The sequence below is a fragment of the Engraulis encrasicolus genome, chromosome 3 (assembly GCF_034702125.1).
Source record: "Engraulis encrasicolus isolate BLACKSEA-1 chromosome 3, IST_EnEncr_1.0, whole genome shotgun sequence".
Taxonomy (NCBI): domain Eukaryota; kingdom Metazoa; phylum Chordata; class Actinopteri; order Clupeiformes; family Engraulidae; genus Engraulis; species Engraulis encrasicolus.
This window is the reverse complement of record NC_085859.1, coordinates 34137779-34160722: the sequence shown is the minus strand read 5'-3', so window position 1 is coordinate 34160722 and position 22944 is coordinate 34137779. Positions and strand designations below refer to the sequence as shown.

General features: G+C 44.2%; 2 protein-coding genes across 3 annotated transcripts in view; one reads left to right on the top strand and one right to left on the bottom strand.

The window, feature by feature from the left end:
• Positions 1-1068: 1068 nt before the first annotated feature.
• Positions 1069-13586, top strand: hapln1a (hyaluronan and proteoglycan link protein 1a). Its single transcript, XM_063195263.1, has 4 exons — positions 1069-1544; positions 9162-9533; positions 10537-10836; positions 11272-13586. The coding sequence occupies exons 1-4, from the start codon at positions 1457-1459 to the stop codon at positions 11553-11555; spliced, it is 1044 nt and encodes a 347-aa protein (XP_063051333.1). The 5' UTR covers positions 1069-1456; the 3' UTR covers positions 11556-13586.
• Positions 13587-19149: 5563 nt separating this feature from the next.
• Positions 19150-22944, bottom strand: part of vcana (versican a) — a 59694-nt gene continuing 55899 nt past the window's right edge. Inside the window, exons 6-8 of one of the 2 annotated variants that reach the window (XM_063195261.1) lie at positions 22172-22316; positions 21662-21844; positions 19150-21028 (exon numbers count right to left, since the gene is read on the bottom strand). In XM_063195261.1, the coding sequence (XP_063051331.1) occupies positions 20892-21028; positions 21662-21844; positions 22172-22316 (465 nt within the window). In that variant the 3' untranslated portion in view covers positions 19150-20891. The remainder of the gene's footprint in view (positions 21029-21661; positions 21845-22171; positions 22317-22944) is intronic. The other variant, XM_063195262.1, reaches the window with a different exon arrangement.

Genomic DNA, 22944 nt, shown 5'->3' with positions numbered 1-22944 from the left:
ATGTGGACAAAGCCATCACATCATCAATCTCTGCCTTTTGTGTCCAGTCAGACTCAGAACTGGTAGTCAAGCTACCAACACGTAATGAGTAGTGTAGGATGTCTTAAACTAAGACGGAACAATTCCCAGAGAGGAGTTGGCTGCATTTCTCCTCCTAAGAAGTTTCCCCAACAGCCTTTATTGTTTGAGGAAAAGTGACATACTCAGCCACGTGCGCTCACCACAGCATATGGCAATGATAATAAGTATCCTTATGATTAGGACGAAGCACTCTTCATTTCTTTGTAAATCCCCCCTTTTTCATTAGCGAGACTCATGCAACTCATTTTGCCTACCTTTGAACCTTTGAGGGAGGGGAAAAAAGAAAAACATGACAAAGTGGGTACAGCAAAAAAAGGGGGCTGGGTACAGATGAGTGGGGTATACACACACACACACACACACACACACACACACACACACACACACACACACACACACACACACACACACACACACACACACACACACACACACACACATACACACACACACATATGCACACACACATGCACCTCTCTCTCTCTCTCTCTCTCTCTCTCTCTCTCTCTCTCTCTCTCTCTCTCTCTCTCTCTCTCTCTCTCTCTCCTCTCTCTCTCTCTCTATGCCTTCCTCTCTCTCTCTCCCTTTCGTTTTATCTCCCCTGCAAAGACTGCCCAAGGGACATTTCCACTTCCATTGACAGCTGGGGACGACTCGCTCATCTTTTTTTCTTTCTTTTACTTTTCCTTTTCCTTTTTTCATCTTACTTACTTTTTCGCAGCAGGGTCCAGATTCACTGCACCATGCTCCTTAGTAATGGTCTCCTCTACGTTCCTCGACCCCTCCCTCTCTCTCCCTCTCTCTCTCTCTCTCTCTCTCTCTCTCTCTCTCTCTCTCTCTCTATTTCCTTTCTCTCCCTCTCTCTTTCTCTCTCTCTCTCTCTCTCTCTCCTTCTCTCACCCTCTCTCTGCTCTGTGTCTTTTTTCTTCTCTCTCAGAGAGAGGAGGGGGGGAGTGGCCCCGGCTCTGTGCTTCAATAAAAAGGCTCTTGTGTGGACCTTGCGAGGAGCCCAATCTTCCCCCCACTTTGGTACCACGCTCTTCTGCTGCCTGCCTGCTTTACCCACCAGCCCTCGTGCCCGCCCGCCCGCCTGCCTGCCTGCCTGCCACTCTTCTCCTCCGCTACCTCCACTCTGCAGGCAAGAAAAGACAGAAGCAAAAGACAGTGAGAAAAAAAAGTGAGACAGACGCAGTCAGACACAGACAGAAAGAAAGTTTGGGGCTTAAAGTTTGAGGCACTGAGCACTTTTTAGAAAAACAAAACAAAAAAAACAGATCTCACAAGTCCGCAACTTGTGTTCACTTTTTCTTAGACAAGAGGGCCCCTGGAAAGAGCGGGGGGAAAAAAACAGAAGAAAAACCTCACAGACGAAAAGATGATTACTCTGCTTCCCCTTGCGATGCTGGCTCTGAGCCTGGCCAGCAGTGCACATGGACAGGCCGGCAGCGCTATCTACACTACAGGTAAGATGTGTGTGGAGCACACAACTTGACACCATTACAACACATTACAACACAGTCTGCATTCTGTAAAGTGCACCTCTTGCTGTACATCTCTCTCTCTCTCTCTCTCTCTCTCTCTCTCTCTCTCTCTCTCTCTCTCTCTCTCTCTCTCTCTCTCTCTCTCCCTCTGTATTGCACTTTTTTCTCTCTTCTTCTATTAATTTCTCCATCTCTCATTCTCTCTCGCACATAAACTGTGTATGTATGTACATGTATGTAGACCTATGTGTGAATTGTACTGTTAACTAAAAGCAAATAAGACAAGACAGAGGGAATGAATGAGAAAACAGGTAATGTTAGCTTATAACTTATAACTTAGCTTATAACTTACTAACTTGTTAGCTTAGCTGTGATGATGCATGGGACTTCTTTCATTAGATGTGTTGATAATCATTTATCTGTGTATGCGCTGTTCATTCTGCGATGATCTAAAGACTCCCCCCGGTGATATATTCACCAGCCCCCACCCCACCCCCCCACCCCCCATCTCTCTTTTTCTATCTTTCAACACACATTGTCTCTACAGCAAAAGCCTCAATGCAAGCCAATAAACCCTTCAGCCTCCGCGTAGCTACTGTTGACTGAACCTCACTAGCCGGCAATGAATGAACAAATCCACGTCGCTTCCCACCGCATAGCTTAGGTGTTTCACACACACACAAGCCTGCTCTGTCCTGCTCTGTTAAACAGAAACACAGCGGCCACGCTCCCTTTTGTAAAAGAGTTCCCGCACTCTCCCCGCACTTTTCTCATCGCTGTGTGTGTGCACAAGTGTACTGCACAGAGTAAGCACGGGGCTATTTTTACAAGCGAGAAGCAAACAATGACTATAAAAAGAGCCGGTGGGTGGTGTGTGTTTCTGTGTGTGTGTGTGTGTGTGTGTGTGTGTGTGTGTGTGTGTGTGTGTGTGTGTGTGTGTGTGTGTGTGTGTGTGTGTGTGTGTGCGTGTGTGTGTGTGTGTGGTGTATTTCTCAATATTATGTCTGAAACCAAGCTCCCTTGAGACTTCTTCGCAGCCACCGTACTTTAGTGACTGCCAGGGCCAGACAGTTGTCAAAGTTTTTTGTGTTCCATCTCAGTAGAGGAGGCATTTTTTTTCTTCTTTTACTTCTTTTTTGGTAGAAACAGCTACATTCGCAGCCGTGTTGGTGGTGCTGGTGGTTGTGGGTGGAGGTGGTAGAGTGGGTGTCTGCAGTGCAGTGCAGTGCAGTGGCTTGTCGACGTGATGCTTTCCTTCTGTGTAAACGTTTACCATCCCCCTGTGGGATGTGATGTCAGGCGCCTGGTCGAGCAGGAGTTTGGGGGTGGGGGTAGGGGGGTGTTGGTGGAGTGAGCTGGTGGGGTGAGTTTTGAGTTGTGGAGAGGGAGGTGGTGGTTAAAAGAAACATGGTAGAGAAATGGATGAGGGTTAAGATGGGAGCGAGTACTACTTTAAAAGTCCTCATACAATCAGATCTTTATGTGCTCACACAGCATATGGTATGGAGGGAGCTGGCGAGGAGGAGAGGGTAGAAGGAGAGAGGGTAGAAGGAAAGAGGAGGAGGAGAGTTGGGGGGTGGGGGACGTATATGGTAGGGTGGTGAGGTAAAGGTGTTTGGTGGTCCGAGCACGACACCGGCTAAGCGCCCTCCTGCCCGCTCGAAAGCCGGCATGTCTGGCACTGCCACATCTCAGTGACTCACCCACTGAACGCTCCTCGTCTCCATCCCCATCCCAAGCTTGCCAGTCCAAACGAAAAGGGCTGCGAGGCAGCCTTGACAGGAACGGCGTCAAGATTAACAGTTCCCCTCTCCTCATCCTCTCTCCCCATCCCCATCCCCATCCCTAGCCTCACTGCCTCTGACGCTCCCCCCACCCCACAGCCCGCACATCCCCCTTCCCCCTTCCCCCTTCCCCTTATGGTTTTGGAGCATGGAGCTCAGAGGAGGAGAGAGCTGAACCGGGGGAAAATGACTCTCCCTTTTCCCCTCTGAGGTAATGGTTGGTGGGCTCACTGGGTTGGGCAGGGTCTCTAGCTCTTGGGTTGGGGCTGGGTCTCTGAGCTGTTCTGGGGCCGTGCTGGGCTGGTCCAGGCAGGCTAGGCTCGGCACGGGAAGGATGGGGGACGGGGCTCGGGGGGCTTCAGGGCTGGATCTAGTCAATTTGGTGCCCTAGGCGAGCACCCGTCTTTGCTTTTGATGGGATTAGAAATTGGCTTGTGTAAGCATAGTGTCATACATCTGATCGAGCACAGCTAATCTACTAGGCTACCTACATATGTACTGAGTGCCCATTAATAATAATTGACAATATAAAGCTTAATGCTTTATTTTGCTTTATGTTGCAATTCTGTGGGACTTGGTGCCCCCATGAAATTTGGGGCCCTAGGCGACCGCCTGTTCTGCCTATGCCTAGCGCCGGCCCTGGGGGGCTTTATGGCTGTTTTAAATGAGCTGCAAGACTGCGGTTCAGGGGAGAGGGCACTGGCAACTGCACAACGCTGACATGGACTGCCAGACCTGGGAGGGAGGCGCTATACTGTAAGGGCTTAGGTCAGGGTGTGCGTGTGTGTGTTTGTGTGTGTATGTGTGTTTGTGTGCGTGTGTGTGTGTGTGTGGGGGGTGTGTGTGTGTGTGTGTGTGTGTGTGTGTGTGTGTGTGTGTGTGAGAGAGAGAGAGAGAGAGAGAGAGAGAGAGAGAGAGAGAGAGAGAGAGAGAGAGAGAGAGAGAGAGAGAGAGAGAGAGAGTAGGGGTGAGGGGGTTCTAGTTCCATTCATATAAGCTACATCAGTTGTTTTCTTACCGTTTCTTTACTCTGACTTGCAGTCCAATGTATGCAAAATTATCCACAGTAGTTTAAATCTCTCTCTCTCTCTCTCTCTCTCTCTCTCTCTCTCTCTCTCTCTCTCTCTCTCTCTCTCTCTCTCTCTCTCTCTCTCTCTCTCTCTCTCTCTCTCTCTCTCTCTCTCTCTCTCTCTCTCTCTCTATTGATGCACGTAAGTGTCTGCAGTAGAGTCTGCCCCAGCACTCCAAGAGTAGCGCAATGCACACATTGAGTTCAGCTGTGCTTGCGCAGCACTACGTATATTGTTGGAGACTGTACAGAACCTGCACAAAGCAGAACTCCACAGGACAAGCTGCAAGGGTGGGGTAGGATGCTGTGTGCTTGGGGAAGGGGTGTTGGGGGGATGGGGGTGGGGGATATGGTGCAGTGTGGGTAACATAGCCCATGACACACCGTTAGTCACAGCTCACAACCAGGGCCATAATACTCAATCCTCGGTCATTACTGTCATGTCATAACTGTGTAATCAATTTCCTATATAGCATTTTTTTAAATAGCAACGGCCCCTGTGTGTCTTGACTAGAGTCTGCAGCTTGTGGCTAGTGTCATGGATATATAGATGACGCGTTGCCAGCTGCATTGACGTTGAGGTAGGGGAGAGGGGGGGGGTTCGGTGCATGCGCCGTGTCAAATCCCAGTGTTACTGTTAATTTACTGTGCTCTCTTCCGAACGTTAAGAGCACCAGATGTTTCTGATCACTCACTTGTACAACGTTTTTTTTTTTTTTTTTTACTGAGTGACGGAGAATTGTGTCGGATCGTAAAATGGCAGTAGGTCCTGGCAGCTACCAAGTGATTTGTGTGTGTTTTATGTTTTCTTTTTTTTGCCCTCTCTTTTTTTTGAGAATTTAATATCCCCACACATGGGCTCATTTAAGTCCAATATAAGCTTAATCGTTAAGCCTTACCCAAACATTTCAGCTGGATGATTGCTGTGTTGGTAAAGACTGGAGCCATGTCGAGTTCAACATCTAGTAAGAAGGCTCTTGACCTAGATTCGTAAATTAAATGGCAGTGCCTCAACAAACTATACTGTGACGAATGAAATCAGAAAGCAGGAGAAAATATACCCTTACTCCTGCCTATATATGGTTAGCTAAGCACATGGGGCAGTTAGAGCCATATATGCTAGTCTCTTATCTTAAATCTGTCAACTTTGAAGAATGAGGCCCCAAACAGTTCCTTAGCCACTTACCGTAGTGTTTAACTTGTACTGTACGGCGTTATACTTATCCCCTGCTGAGGGTCTGCATGTGTTTATGTGTGTGCGTGTGTGTGTATGTGTACACACACACACACACAGACACAGACACACACACACACACACACACACACGCGCGCGCGCGCACACACATACACACACACACACACACACACACACACACACACACACACACACGCCATCCGCGCCTCCTCCCCAGATTGCTTGCATGTACACCAGAAGTCAACCGCAGCAGAAGGTGATCGTAAAAACAAAGACTTTGCGTTCTAGCACTCCGCCCTCGCAGCCTGTGGGACGGGACAGCAGCAGAAGCAGCAACACCATTCAAAAAGCAGCAGGAGGCTGGATGATGTGATCAGTGCTGCTGCTTGCTGCTGGCTGATTGCAGACTGCGATGATGCAGTCACCTCTGGGACGCTTTCCTCATCCACACTGAGCCGTGTGAAATGTGAAAGCTCCCATTGACAGGCGATTATGTCATGGCGTTGCGGCCCTTGCGAGCTAGCTATCAACCAACCACAACACTGCCACCTCAGCACTGCACAGCACAGCACAGCACAGAGTGCACTACTCTCGTTCAAAAGCCCAGTCTCTCTCTCCTGGGCCGTGGGACAAGGTGACTCATGCTGGGGTGATGTAAGTGGCTGAGGCTGCAGGGAGAGGAGAGGAGAGGAGAGGAGAGGAAAGGAGAGGAGAGGAGAGGAGAGGAGAGGAAAGGAGAGGAGAGGAGAGGAGAGGAGAGGGGAGGAGAGGGGATGAGTTTGAGGAAGCTATGGGGCTGTGAGGAGGAGGAGATGAAGAGAAGAGAAGAGAAGAGAAGAGAAGAGAAGAGAAGAGAAGAGAAGAGAAGAGAAGAGAAGAGAAGAGAAGAGAAGAGAAGAGAAGAGAAGAGAAGAGAAGAGAAGAGAAGAGAAGAGAAGAGATGGGTGGAGGAAGGGTGGAGGAAGGGTGAGGAGGTGGGGTGTATGGCTCGACGGGGTATATGTGGGGAATCTGATCTTGGGCTCTGGCTACAAATGAAGGACTTCTTTCAGTCCAAGGCTCCATTGTTTTTAATTGCTTCACAGACGAGTGGGATTTCTCTTCACTGCCTCATGAATAGCCTTGACGTATACAAGGCTTGAATACTAAAATGCCTACAGTGTGTTTGTGTGTGTGTGTGTGTGTGTGTGTGTGTGTGTGTGTGTGTGTGTGTGTGTGTGTGTGTGTGTGTGCGTGTGCGTGTGCGTGTGCGTGTGTGTGTGTGTGTGTGTGTGTGTGTGTGTGCACGCATGTGTGCGGAAGTGTGTGTTTGTATGTCCCCGTGCACATTTGTGCGTGCGTGCGTGAGTGCATGCGTGCGTGTGTGTGTGCGTGCCATGCGTGCATGTTTGTCTGTCCGTCCATGTTTTATGCATATGTTTGTGCTTCTCCCATAAACTCCATGCCTCGGGAATGGGCCTCTGTTCATTACGCGAGTCCAACTCAGCAGGGTAGACCGCATGGAAAGAGCCACTTTGTTGTCCACTGTCGACTTTGTTCTCGGGGAGGAAATCTGGAAAGTGGGCTTGGGACCCATGAGGCACAGGGGACGGGAAGGGCAGTTGCAGCGAGGTGGGGAGAGGACGGGGGTGGCGGCGAGGTGGGGTGGTGGTGGGGGGACTAGGAACGGAAGGCGTAAAACCTGGAAGGCCTGGTAGTGATTGTTGTATCCGCTCACAACATGTGGGAAAGGTTTCGTTCCTCTGCCCCATAGAAAAGCCAGTGGAGGTGGTTGGCAGTTGCAGCTTTTGGTTGTGGTGGTGGTTATGCAACATGATGTGACTGACTGCATTGAGGACCCTCTATGACCATGCCAGACAGATGCAGACCAGAGACAATGAGAGTCAAGGGACGAGGGAGAGCCAGAGTGACAGACAGATGGACAGACAGAAAGAAAGAAGGAGAGGGGAGAGGGCAGAGTGCAAGGCCGAGAAATCTCATTCGAACTGACTAGCGCTGCAGCAGGGAAATGACTTCGCATCTCGTCAGAAGACTTGAAACACATGCAGATGACAGACTCTTGCGTAATAGCCAAATTCAGCCTTGGCTCAAATGGAGAGAAAGTTTTTCCTTGTGCAGAAGTAGGTCTATAATTGCTATCTCAGCAATATCCCCAGTGTCAAAAAGTGATGTTGAGGCATTTTTTTACTCATAATTTGGTAAAGTTATGTACATACATATGTACACATATATACATAATTTTATATTATGGAATGAACTGGAATAATGTGCTAGGTTTTACTTCAGACCATGATGAAAGCATATGTGGGTGAATGATCTCTCAGGTTCTGTAAAAGCAGCAAATCAAAGGAGTTGCTTAAGGTACAGTTATTTTGATATCCATTAAATGTAAAATATGGACTCCAAGCTAAACTTACAATATGACAGTCCAAAACCTTTTAAACATTTTCTCAAACTCTAAAGGACTAGATTCAAGTTTCGAACAACAAAGTACTAAATTCAAGCCAGACTCAAGATAGACAATCCAAGATTCAAGATAGGCAACGAGCCAAATTCATGTTCAAGCCAAACCAGAAGTATCAAATGATAGACAAAGAAACAACCGAAGTTAAACATACTGTGGAAGCTGATAGAAGAGGTAATATCTTTTCTCTACTAATTACAGAAACTGGCAAAAAGATCAAGATTGCTAATACTGAGGAATAAGTTAGGATGGTCTGTTTCAAATTGTCCATTCATGAGACCAGAACATGAACTGTCATCTGACTTGGAGAAGAACATGAGAGTTGGGATGTGGGGTGGGCCAAAGGTTGAGGGGGTGTGAGCAGGGTACTTTGATGACAAAGCTATTTTCTGCTTAGAGTCTCTGTAACATGGCTTTTACTGTTGGAAAAGAGAGAGAGAACACAGTACATCTTGCGGTGTTGGTTCAACACTTAAAGAGTTTTAATTTATATCCAAATGAGGTCAAATCAACCCTCCAAGTGTTGAATGAACACTGCAGAATTTACTGTGAAAGAAAGAGACAGAGAGAGAGAGGGGGGGGGGTAGAGAGAAAGAGAGGGGGTGGGGGGTGGGGGTGAAATGACGCAAATCCCAGGCCTCCAGGACTTTCTCACAGGTAACTGGAAGAGCTGAGTTGGAGATTATAATGGGGGCCTTAAGCACTTCCAGACGTTAAATTCCCCACAGCTTCCCAATAATGTGCATATGGGGAGACTCCACTATTTAGCCGGCTTTGTTCGTCGACGTAGATCTAAAGATTTGTTTGGCCTGGCTGCCTTATGATTGGGTTTATATGGCTTGCATCAGTCTCCCGCACTGCACAATGACTCTTTTGTTCTACTTTGAACTGCCTCTGTTCAGACGAAAAGAAAAGGCATCTATTCCAACCGTATGCACACAACTGAGTTTTTCTTTGTTTCGGAGGGTAAGGGGGAAGAAATTAGCCTCGGAAACCGCAGTCAGAGGTTAGGATCTCGGAATCCCTCCGCACTTCCTTGTCCCACAGTTCTGTGTTTTATAACAAAGGACTGTCTGTTGTGTTTCAGACACTACTCCCGAGCTCACGGTCGTGACCGACTCCCCCAACTTGGTGGCGACCCGCGGAGGCAACCTGACCCTGCCATGCCGCCTGCAGCGCAGCACTTTCTTCCACTTTGGCAACGCGGGCATGAGGGTGAAGTGGACCAAGTACAATGCCGACTTCACGCAGGAGACCGACGTGTTCGTGTCCATGGGCTTCCACAAGAAGGCCTACGGTAACTTCGAAGACCGTGCCTACCTGCGCGAGGCCGACGACAACGACGCCACCCTCATCATCACCAACGTGGGTCTGGACGACTACGGCAAGTACAAGTGCGAGGTCAGCGACGGCATGGAGGACAACGTTGAGGAGGTCACCGTGGAGCTCCAGGACAAGGGTAAATAAAATTCTTCTCAGAGCTTCTCAAAAGGGTTTTGAAAGCAAATCCACAACCATGTTGTCATATTTTCAAAAACACAAATAAAAGCCCCTAAGAATGCATTCAAGGGAAACATTTGAACTTCTCACGCCACACGTGATAGCACGGAATACAAAACAATTCCACAGCATAAACTGCTGGATGATCGCCCTAGTTTTGATATTTGATGTTTGGTAAATACATATTTGTTATCATCAGACATCAAAACTAAATGCCAACAGATGAAAGCAATCATCTGTTCTTTCACATTTCTTGACATTTGGTGGAGAGAGACTCCAAGCCAACATCAATCTTTGTTAACCTCTACATTTTTCCATGCCCATCAACATATACATAACAGTGAAGCGGGTGTAGTCTTTCCCTTTATGAACAGTAATAACAATGTTTCATACTGTAAGCATGCTGACATAGTATGTGGTCTCCATTTTCCCTCTTAGCCAAGACCGCCCTTGCTGACTTGGCTGTGGGCTAACAACAGGGAGGAGTCTTGATTGCTGGGCATCATGAAAGTTGGCTGGCACAATGAGTCTTTGTTTGGATAGGATCATTGTCCAGCACAGTGGAACATGTTGAAGCTGGTAGTGATTTGTTTTTGATGTAGTTGGAACCAGTCTTGGTGTTTCTCAGGGTGGAGAAGACCTAAGGTTTCTGAAGTGGCTACAAATGTTCTGCAGCCAGCAACATAACTATAGAATTATCTTCCCATCCCAAAAAACGATTTGGGAATGAGGTGCTAGAGCTGGTATACAAGAACCAGTTAAAGAAATAGATTAAATTAAGTTGTATTATATGATCAAGTGTTTGGACAGCCCTTTGGCGGAGCCAGTATAGATTGGAATTTTTGTCAATTTTCCTTTCCCTCTTGCTTGTTTACTGACAGAACACTAAAAAACCCTTGAAGTTAAAAAGGTGCATCGTATTCTATTCAATTTAAATGTTTTATACCTTTTTACCCTTTTAGGAGTCGTCTTCCCGTACTCACCCAGGCTTGGCCGCTATAACCTGAACTTCCACAATGCTGAGAAAGCCTGCATGGACCAGGATGCTGTGGTGGCCTCCTTCGAGCAGCTCTACGACGCCTGGCAGGACGGCCTGGACTGGTGCAACGCTGGCTGGCTGAACGACGGCTCTGTGCAGTACCCCATCACCAAGCCCAGGGAGCCTTGTGGTGGCGCGGCCAGTGCTGGTCTGAGGAACTATGGCAAACGCGACAAATACGCCCACTACTTTGACGTCTTCTGTTTCGCTGGCTCCCTGAGAGGTACTGATCAAGCCTTCAACAATCATTCTTTGGGTCCTACTAGATTAGAATAAAAAAATATGTTTTGAAAAACAAAAGAAGGGTGGAGCTGGTAATTTAGACACACATGAGCTGTCCAAGGCCTCTTAGTTTTTGATGATTAGTGTTCATTTGTAAACATATGGGACTGAAAACTTTATGCACAAACATAGTTTTCCCGAACAATATTTGTCTAGCAGGGTGAAACTTGTTGACTTTGGTAGAGTGAAGGAACTGTTGGGGAAAGTGTGGCGTTATCACTCAAACTCCACCTCTTAGTTCGGTCATGACTAGCATCGAGAGCAGTGCTAACATTTAATGATCACTTTTTATGAGCTAATGACTTAATTGTAACATTCCTAAGCAAAATCCATCAACCCTGATTTCCTCCCCCCCTTTTTTTCCACAAACTATCAGGTCGTTTTTACTGGCTGGTGCAGCCCGACAAGCTGACCTTTGCAGAGGCCGTGCAAGCCTGCCAGGATGACGGTGCCGAGATTGCCAAGGTGGGACACATGTACGCAGCTTGGAAGCTGCAGGGCTACGACCGTTGTGATGCCGGCTGGCTTGCCGATGGCAGTGTGCGTTACCCCATCTCCAACCCCAGGAGTAACTGCAGCCCGACAGAGGCTGCGGTGCGCATGGTCGGCTTCCCCGACAAGAAGCAAAAGCTTTACGGCGTTTACTGCCACAAAGCTTAGTGAGAACTGCGCAAAAAAGAAGAAGAAAAAAACAGATATTGCGAAGGTTCGACCATAACAACCAAAGAAGCAACACAACAACACGTTTTTTAAAAAGTACACAATGGACTATAAGCATGAACTAGCATTATTTCACCAAAACTGTGATAACCTTTTTATTATACATACAGTATATAAATCTGAGTTGAACACTCGGATATTGTATAAGATACTTTCTATACTGTAACATTCCACAAATTCATGTGTTTAAAGAAAACAATTTATTGAAAAAGCTAACCTTACATATTTGATTTTAAAAATTTGGACATTTTTATACAACTATGCAACATCTGCAATTCAATTGAACTGTTGGTAGGTTGACACAGCAGGCTAGCTAGCTATGATGTGTCAGAGTAACTCATTGAGGCACATTTCCTGTCTTTAAGATCCGAAAAAGCCACTGTCTGATCAGAATGACTGAAATCCAAATTGTTTTTCTACATTTTTCCGTTTTCTATTGGCCCAGTGTGTAACTATTTCTTTGTTTGTCACTCACACTTTTCTTGTCTATTTTCCATTGACTGCTTTTCAATGTAATTTTGAAATTTATAAACTGTGATCATGTGTTTGATGTACCTGCTTGAAATTTAAGATGAATGTATGTGTCCGAATGCCTATTTCGTGATAAGTAGTTGATTCTTCATTTTTTATGGATAATCATAGTTACCAAGTGTTTCCCTCCAGCTAATGTTTTAAAACACTTTGTATGGCCATCTTTTTATTCGTTCTTTTACTTTTCTCGTGTTCTTTGATTGTGACATTGTTTTGTATTGTGTAATTACATTTTAAAAAATGTCCTCATACATAGATTTATGTAAGAATGCCTCATACATCCACGTCACAGATGCCCCAATATGATTGGTCAAAATTGAGTCTTGAGCCTATTCGCTAATTAATGCTAAGCTAAAAACTCTGTTTAGGCGCTAGTTAGCATGAAGCACTGATAGCCCACACAGCTGCCGTACGTCTACTACGTCTCATATTTGGTATGTACAGCCATATCAGAAACAGAACATTGATATGTTTACAACGACAAACGAAAAAATAACAGCTGCAGCTGTATCAACCTTAACACTGGACACCTGCTTCCAAGACAGGAAAAAAAGACTGCCCAGAAAGACAACGGATTTCTGCCAATGACAAACTGCTGCATGGTAAAACGTCTTACAAGGCATTCAGTAGGCACTTGAAATATACCCAAAATCAAGTTGCTGGAGGGGAACTGTGCTTTAAGAATGTTCAGTAAAACCTTTGTAGCTAACACCACCATATCATTCAATAACTCATAGCCCAGTCATACAAGACTCTCAGTAGGCTATACAGAGATTATTTGTCAAGTGCCTGTTGGACTGTAAGAGACAGTGCAGCTGAAGAAGCTGTTTGGCACTCCATTGTGGCTGCCATTTACCTAAAGCCAACTAGAGATTAGAAAAAAAAGGGAAAACGAACGCGGAGTCTGACTGAGACATGAGACATAAAAGGGAATGTTGAACTTTGTTTAACGACTTTATAAATTCATTAACACTAAAGAATTTTTCTTAAATTTCACATTCTTTTTTTACCAGTGATGTGTGAATGATGTTAGAATTTGGATATACAGTGCTGTTACCACTAGCAACTGTTGTCAACAGACAGCAGTTTGGCTTACATCTCCACAATACAGAACTCGGTAACACATCTGCAAGTGCATAGTGCTTTCTATGTTGTTTTAGTAACTGTAGCTATGAGTTGTACTGGTCAGATGCATAGCGTAAAAAATCCTGTAATTGGAATGTCCTTTTTTCTGTACCACATGGAGTATGTGATTGCGATTCCACTTTGCCATAAAACCACTGTATTTTCTACTATCTAATTTCAGTGGTGAAAACCATAGAATGTTGGCCCACCCAGTAAATTCGAACTACTGCTTTGTGTTAACAATGTTTTCCAAAGTCATGTTTCCTTGATCCCATCTCCGAAACAGAAAATAAAGCCCTTCGATTTGAAATTTGACTTTGAGTCATGAAACTTTATTCATAGGCTACTCCTCTCTTCTATTGCTCATCATAAAATGCATTTCTTCTGTAGCTAAACCCGTTCTGATGCTCCCTGCGCAGAGTGCTTAGCAAAGCAAAATCTTAAAGCCCTTCAATGTTGGCATGGTGGTTCTTAATGCAGTTAGGCCATGCCAACTGATGGGGGTGGGTTTTTGGACAGACTTAATGCATGTGATATTGGGTACATACTGTAGTTGTTGTGGTCTGCCTGGGGATGCAGTCTGGTAATTTCGTGTTCCAGCTCAGACAAGATTAGTACGGTGTACAAGAAAACCCCCTGAGTCTGATCTGTGGCTTTTAAAACATCTGATTCTCCAACCAGAATCCATCCATCCAAACATCCATCTCTCCTGCTCCATGTCAGCATAACTCCCAAGTCCATCCACCCCCTAAATTTCCTTAGTGCAAAAACAGAAAGCAGACAGCAGGGAAAAAAGGGGGGGAAACCCTGCATCACCCAGAACATGATGATTCCTGGGGCTTGCTGGAGTGCACCCATGAAGGCACACTGCTGGAAATGTTTCTCCTTTGTGCAAATGTATGTGACTGCAGGTCTTGTAAACGCAAAGCAAAAACCTGCACTTGGCCTCTTGTCCTGCACAGAGTTCTGATTCGCCTAATAAAATTCAAATGCATGTTGTTGCTCTGGGGGATACTGAGCGAAAGTAAATGGGACTGGAAAGATAATGTGAAAATCGCGGCAGTGGTGGTTGCACAGACAGTCTACTTTGTTATGGACTTACTGAACTGACAAGAGCAGAAAACACGTCTCTTACGTGTCAGATGGAATAGATGGCATTTTAGTTCTTTCATTTCTATTCTTTTGTTGTCCAATTCGAAATCAGTGGGAATACCTGTAATGATAGTACATTACTCGAATGCCCTCATTGACACCACTGTACAGTAAGGTCGTGGTGCAAAAAAGGCCATGGAGAGAATCTCAGGCCTTAAAAAAAGAGATGGAATGACATGATGAGTGCCAACAACTTCACAGGGTAAGTTACAGTGCAGTAAAGTTTCAACATATTTATGAAAGTGTTCTTTGGAGAGGGAGAGAGAGGAAGAGAGAGAGAGAGAGAGAGAGAGAGAGAGAGAGAGAGAGAGAGAGAGAGAGAGAGAGAGAGAGAGAGAGAGAGAGAGAGAGAGAGAGAGAGAGAGGGCTGAATGTATACATTAGTTAGACAGCCTGTGTGTGTGTGTGTGTGTGTGTGTGTGTGTGTGTGTGTGTGTGTGTGTGTGTGTGTGTGTGTGTGTGCGCCTGTGCGTGCGTGCGCACGTGTGTGTGACGGTAACTGCATTGACATCTGTTTGTACGCTGGCATGTTTAAGTCATCAGAGGAGCATCGGCATCACACACACACACACACACACACACACACACACACACACACACACACACACACACACACACACACACACACACACACACACACACACACACACACACACACACACACACACACACACACCTTTTTTGTCATGTGGCAGGCCTTCACAGCGAGTTACATAATCCCCTTGTAAATCGCTCGCCCCTGAACAGTGGACACAGAGAGCTCGACGGTACGATGGTAAAGCGAGAACCCAGCCCCCCCACACCCCCCTCTTCCCTCCTCCTTAATGTGGAAAATATGTCAAGGGGGTGTGAGACCTTGGAGAGTCAAAATCCAGCCAGGGTCAATAGCCAAAAAAAGATGTATGGCTTTCAGGAGGTTTTGCGGAGGTCCGAGTGTGCGGAGGGAGACCTGAACCGTGGTCATGGCTTATTTTTCTTGTCTATTTACTCTTAAAGCAGCTGCTGCTCGGATATTACAGCGGAGACCCGGCGGGTCTGCAAGGGAGTGCTAAAGCTACAGTGCCCAGGTTTTAAGCGGCTGAGCCAACAGGCATGACGCTGACACAGTGTTACTACTTGTAAGCACATTTTGCAGTGTTAGTGCAACACCAAGAGAGTGTTGTACGGCTCTCTTAAATGTTGATTCAACACTACAAAATGTATTGTGCGTATGTGCAAACAGGGGAGCGGACGGGGGGACAAAAGGGTAATTTGTCCCGGGCCCAGGTAGAGAGGGGCCCAAAATTGGTTTTCCATTACTGTACATTGTATGTATTGGGGCCCTTTCAGAAAAAGTGAATTGATCTATCAATTTTGAGTAAGAGGTCTTCAACTGAAAGATCAATGCACGGCCCATGGGGTTCAGAAGGGCCAGAGTGTAAAAGCCTCACACCAGATGTTTTTTTTTTTTAAGCTCTTGGAGACTTTGAGATCTGCATACAGAAAATAATGATTTACAATGGCATTCAGGGTTGCTGGTAGTATTGCAATAGATGTTGCAATAGGCTGTAGCCTACTGTATTTTGCATGTGATGGGAGGGACAGACATTTCCATATAGCCTACCTTCTGTGTGAACCCAGAATATTTGCTGGCCTACTCATACTTCTTGCCTATTCAGAAGCCGATATCTTTTTGGTCTGACAAAGGCATTTTGACACTTATCATATGTTCCATACTGGCATTGGCGTCATTTTAGGTATGGATGGAGGGGACAAGTCCATACCACCTTTGAGATAAACCTAGCTTGTCCCCACCACTTTTTCATAAATATGATGCAAAAATAGCACCCGGATAACTTGCCATTGTAATGTCCTCACTACTTTCCAAGCCAAACCTACACCTTTGCATACTGGATGTATGTTTGTCAACATCTACCAGGCTGTTCTCTATTCAAAGCTACTGAGCCATTGCAATTCCAAAAGTTGCTTTTGAAGGCCGCTGACTTTCTCACATGTATGTGTGCAAACGTGGAGAAGTTTGGGCCCCTTCCAAAAGCACAGATCATTATTTATGGGTGTGGGTGAGGAGACTACACCCATCTTAAAGGGTGAGTCCCCCGCCCTTTTCGGCCCATGCTTGACAAATCATTCAGCTCTTCTTTGTATTGTTTTGATGACTGTCCTTTGACACCTTGCCCATCCTTACACGGTCATTACAGGCCTTGGGGCACATTTCAAATAAAATGAAGGAAGGGTGTTTTCCCTTCCCATGCCCAGAGAGAGAGAGAGAGAGAGAGAGAGAGAGAGAGAGACAGAGAGAGAGAGAGAGAGAGATAGAGAGACAGAGAGACAGAGAATGAGAAGGACGGAGGGAAGGAGAGCAGTACTTTCTCTGCAGGATGATGCAGCATTGAATGTGCAATTTTCAAAAAAATCCCCATTAACAACTTGGCTGTGACCTCTTCTCCCAAACTCTCTTTTCTTCACAATGTGTTAATTGTCTTGCGTCAAGGCTACCTACTTGTATTGTAGCCAGTGAGTCTACAACAATGTGTTTGTGGTCATGCGTCATCATGGTATGTTCTCCTAATCAAACACAGCTTGGTTTCAGATTAGTGGAGTGTTCCCATGTACATTGAGAAAGCATAAAGCTTCCTCAGAACGCGTTCAGTTGTACTGTGGGGGAACTTAAACGTTATCTGAGAAACCCTAACAGTTCTCTACCACACTATTTATTTTATGGTGTCTTTTTTAGTGTAACTACACCTATGAACCAGAGCTTGACATTTACTTTTTCACTCACCGGACACTGTGGCTAGTGGTTTTTGTGAGTCGCTAGCCATTCAGGTAGGATTCCACTAGCCACAGATTTTATATTGTTTTTTTTTTTCTTTATCATGATAGTGGACGTCTCACCTCAGAAGATGAGATGCTAATTCAAGATGAGTGTATAGCTTTCTACATGGAAGTATATAGCAAATAGAAACTTTTAAGTTGAGCTTAAATACAAACAATTGATACACAAGGGGCAAACAATAGAATATAGGCTACTATGATGTGTATGTCAAACCAAGGAATAAGCTGCCAGCCAAATTGGCTAGTAACACTGACAGTGTTACTAGCCACAGCCAAGTTTTACCAGCATTTGCCCGGTTGTCAGATGCCAGTGTCAAGCCTTGCTATGAACATTTAACATTGTGTACTTATATGCCTAAAGGTAACCTGCAGGTACACTGCGACATATATGTAGAACTAGAAGTACTGTTACGGATTACAACACTAGCGATATTATAAGATTGCATCCATGTAATATCATACTACTAATGTTCACTAGTCTACTAGTTATTACATGCATAATAGTACTTCTACTTATACATCTCCACACTGCAAGTAGCCTACATATGTGTTGTTACATGCATTGTTACACTGTAACCTTATAAATGTAACAGAGACAGTGAAATAACATTTAACCCAGTTCTAACCCAGCCTTATTCTCAGAGAACATTATAAGAGTTACAGTGGCAACTGAAAGTTCCTCAAATAATCTTTGAGCTCTTGGGTTCTTCCAAGAACCATTATACTCCTTAGGCTCCTTCACAGTGGCAAATTGAAGGTTTTCTGGGGAACTTTTAATTTTTACAGTGTATATATTTTTAGAAATCTGTTCATGAACTATTCATCAACATTCATGAATCTCAACACACCAAATTCTGAACATACTTTGAGTAATTCACACATAAATACCAACATTCTGTTGTCTGATGACAAATGGGCTTTACAATCTGTGTAGCTAATTTAGTTCCCACAGTCTATAACGTGTGTGTCCAGCTGGTTCTCACATACTTTTACATATCCACTGCACTAAATGATAAAAAAACAACAACAGTGAAACCTGACTCCTCTTGACAGATGTTATGTCCATCATCAAATTTTTAGTTTTTTTGGCCCCAAAAAAAGAGTGATCATCATGAAGGGTGCCAACAAATGTCCCTTCAATTCGTCATGTTGTTCTTCCACATCCCTGGCAGAGGGCCAAGTGATACAAAGGGTATGTTCACTCTGGACTCGAGCCAGCAGTTCAGCTGCACACTGAGCCTATGCGGTGCATATGTTGGATGGTGGCTTGCTTTGCCAACAAACTCCCTGTGAGTTCGCACCATCTGCTGAACGTACTGTGATGCCATCCACCACATCCTGCTCAGTAGATGCTGTACTCACTGAAAGAAAAAATCCCTCTTCCAAACCTCCAGAGAGGGAATTCAACAAAAAAAAGGAAAAGAAACAGAAAAAGTACTGCAGTTAATTGCATGTGTTTGTCCTTAGTTCTTCAGTCCATCTGATTTCATTTCATTTTGTAAATGAAAAGGGTGTCAAGGTTCTCTGATCACAGAGGAGCCGATTCAATGATCTAAAGGAGTTTAAAACGGCGCAGGGCATATCATGTGTTTTGGGTTATGCCTACAAACTAGAAACGTGTTGTTTTGTATTTGTCTTGCTTTTCACGACATGAAACAACGGCCTCAGATGTCTAATGTGTTGGACATTGTTGTACTGTAAGTGTTCCAAACGTGCTGGCCTTCTCGTGTCTTGACACAGCACTGTGTTGCTAAGGAAAGCAGTGAATGTGATGAAATAATGTTAAAGTGCTTATCACTGCATGTTACCAAAACTTGCATAACATGAAGTAAACTGTAATTTCCTTAAGTGTCAGGTGACGTACCAAGTAATAAGAACCAGAAATAAGACAAACAGGCAGAATAGAATGTAATAAACGTTGTTTCTTTGTGACAAATTGCAAGCACAGATTTGTTTGGCAACTACCTTTTTTTCTCAAATGACGTTCCAACACATTCACAATACATAATAATAATCAAATTATGATATAAATATGAAATTATGTTATGTGCACTTTAGTAATAAAACACATCTGACAACCAATGACGAAACACAATTACAAACACTCCATTGCTCTCAGTAAGTGCGGCACAGCTAGTATAAAATCTGTTCAGGGAAAATGGCTGACCGTCGTACATTGAGCAACAGAAAAGACAAAATGTCTGTCATGCCATAATAGCAATATTGTGTCTTGGTCAAGACTGTCAATTTGGTCCATCAAACCACCCCAAATAATGTTTCTTGTGGTCTATGATAATGACAATGTTAGTACCATAACAATATGGTTACTATGTCTATGCCCTTACACATTTCATTTTTCCTTTGTTTTTCTTCTTTATGGTAGGCTATGTGACTGCAAAGCGAAGGCTAGACATAGCCATTTCAGGATAGGTAAAACAACACAACTCAAAGATAAAGAGCAGCTTAGAGAATAAATAACTTTTTTCTCTCTTTTTTTAAGTCATATATGTTCAAGTCTTTCTTCTTGTTTGAGTGTCCCTCAAAGTACATTCTCTTTTTAAGTAAGTAGAAAACATTTAGAAGTGAATAAACTTTTTTTTCCAGAAAATGATCTGTCAAGAGTGAATATTAAATATGAAACCCAGAATGAACTGATGAAAGCGAAAAAAAAAAAAAAAATTGGGAAAAGGCACATCATTCACACTTGACAAATTCTTGGCCCATTATTAGGACAACGGGCCACTACAAAAAGGCACTTTGGTGGTCAAACAGTTCTGCCATAGCATACTCCTTACTGTACATTTCCACGTCATGTGCTTTGCATACACAAAGCAGGAGTTCATATGTAGTTGATTCCTTGAACACAAAGGCAAGCATAGAGTGTTCCTTGGACCAAGCCACCCGGTGGTCATGTCTGGTACTGCACAGAGGCCTCTTTCTGGACACGGATGTACTGGATGAGTAATGGGGTGGCCTGAGAGAGTGTGGGATAGTTTTATCACCGCTCTTGTACAGGGGTTCAGAGGATCTCATCGGACACACTTCTGTGTGTGCTTGATATACTTGTCTGTGTCTTGTCACAAACAGTGCTTGTAACAGTGTCTCTGTGCTGAAATGATGCAGTGGACAGCAGCCAGTCATCTTTTTTTTCCATTCTCCATCCGCCCCCCAGGAGGACACTTAACTGGATTTGAGGGAACAGATCCTCAAACTTTTTCTTCTTCGATACGCACTAAAGCATTGCAACTTTACATCTTTGTAGCGGAGAGAGACACTACCAGCATGGTGACAGGACTTGCAGTAAGTGTTGAAACTTGTCTTGACAAACACCATTTAAAAATTGTCTGATTCCAGAACTCATTGAACAATTCAAATGGTGTGAATTTGAAGCCAGTCTATATATATATATATAAATTTATATGAGGGAAAGGGTATTCGAAAAAGTCCTTGTTGCTTTTACAAAAATATCTCTTTGTCGCCGTAAAAAGGCACATGAATGTTCGCTTAATTCAAAAATGCCTTTTTTCCTTCCTCCTCTATATTATTATTTTTTAAGCATCCTCATCCTCCAGGCGAGCTCCCCCACATGTGGGGAGGAAAGGGTTCACATGAGAACTAGTGGGCCCACATTGGCTACTGCCTTGTCCTCTTGTGCCTCCTGCTACCACCAACGTGGCGTTGTCGAGCAACTTCGTCAGACCTCTTCCGATGGTTGTTGTATATGTTGTAGGTATGGTATCTCCTCAGGTATGTCCTCTGGTAGTGTGATGCTGTAATAAAAAAACAATACATTATTACTGACTGCCCGTTTAGTACACGGTGCTCTGGTTCCAAAACAAACATTGTTTTTCTGTTATGCTATACGTTAAGCTTGTTCTTTCTCTACTGAGTTCCTCTAATAGATTTTTGAGGTACCACTGCAAATTCAACAACTCTTTTGAGATATCAAATGGGTTAGAAGACAGACGGGAAATATTGACTGATAGCTTGGAGGACCAATGCAGGAACATGTGAGCGTAAAGGTGATGATACACAGGGAAACCTTTGGAGCAATGTTGCTGAGCAACAATTGGTTCCTAGTTTTCCGATAGCTTGATTATAAACAAAAATGTTTGAACTGTTCCAAGATCTCTGGATAATACTGTTGCAGTGATAAACAGTCCAAATAAAATCTTAATCCGCCGTTGTCCAGACATATTGCTCACAAATGTTCCTGGTGTTTCATCAGCATTACAGGGGTGCGTTTCTCGAAAGCGTAGTTGCTAGCCTGTTAGCAACTTGGGTTGTTGCCAATGGGAATTTGCATTGAAAACAACAAAGTAGCTACTGAAGTTAGACAACTATGGTTTTGAGAAATGCACGCCAGTACAGTAAGTGGAACTGAGGTAAAAGAGTAGACTTACGACTCATGCAGGAGATCTTGGGCTGGTCCCAGCGCCCATCGTTTCGGCACCGGATGGTGGGTAAGTGTCTCTGGATGTAGCCGTTGTTGCACTGGTACCGCACCAGGGAGTTGATCTCGTAGCGCGGCCTTTGCCGGCCAAAGGTGTGTGCATTCAGCACCGTCGGAGGCTGTCTACAAGCCACTGCAAAATTGACAACAAAGACACATTTCAGAAGGGGGCCTTGTCAAGAATCTTCAAGAATTAAAATTAGAACAGTTGCACACTACTTTATATTCTTTTGAGAGCTTTGATAAGATGTCAATTCATCTTTAGTATAAAAAGTGCACATGTATCCCAACAATTGTCAGGGGTGCTGTATGTTGTTGAACATATGAAAGTACAATTTTTTTTTTTTTAAATCCACACATCATAAAAGCTTCCATAACCCAAATCACAGCAAGGGTCTTACAGTGCACAGATACTTAAAAAAATTGTTTGTTTTCATTTTTATTTTTTACAAATGCTCACCTGTTCCCTTTTTGCAGGTGAAAGTGAGATGGTAGTTGCAGGGCACATCGTTCCACTGTCCATCTTCATGCCAGATCATGACCACGCAGTCCTCACCAGATGAGAAGAAGCTATCTGGCTGGTTGGGCCTCCAGTTCTCGTATTGCTGAAAGAGAGGAACAAACACATTTCAAGGCCCAGTAGCAGACAGGTCTTTTCTCCAGATCATCATGGCAACAATGTTAATATGGTTACTGTTCAATATACAGCAGTGTTTACACTGTAGCCTGTAGCTCTTTAATGCACGCCATGCCATCTGACACACGCTGTAATAGTCATTGAAAGGTTGATTACCATAGTACTACATTATTATAATATAACACAGGGCCTTTAGTAATGCACTACGACTTGGTCATCGGCATTCTGGTAGCAACAAATTTATAACACCATGTTTTAACAGGTTAATCATCGGATTTTCTTAATGATAAAATGGTTGTTGATATATGATCAATATATAATGTATAAACATCTAAGCATATGAAGAGATTAATATATTCTTATAATAAAATGATTATGTAATTATTATTATATACACGTATTCCTTTATGGACCCCACCATACTAATACTAGTCTGTGAATGTGATTAACCAGTGCAATACCATATCACACCACATGATGGGGGTAGTTCTCCTCTCCCTTAAGAGAGTAGAGAAAAAAACCCTCTCTGAAGCCAACACATTACATGGTTCAGACAATAAAAAACGAACTATAATTCAATCCGCAAGCAAAATTAT

What these genes read in the sequence shown, in the direction of transcription:
- hapln1a (XM_063195263.1), top strand. Translation starts at nt 1,457, where the DNA reads ATGATTACTCTGCTTCCCCTTGCGATGCTGGCTCTGAGCCTGGCCAGC. An exon ending in CAGCGCTATCTACACTACAG is followed by an intron (nt 1,545 to 9,161) that starts GTAAGATGTGTG and finishes GTTGTGTTTCAG; the next exon opens with ACACTACTCCCGAGCTCACG. An exon ending in TTTCGCTGGCTCCCTGAGAG is followed by an intron (nt 10,837 to 11,271) that starts GTACTGATCAAG and finishes ACAAACTATCAG; the next exon opens with GTCGTTTTTACTGGCTGGTG.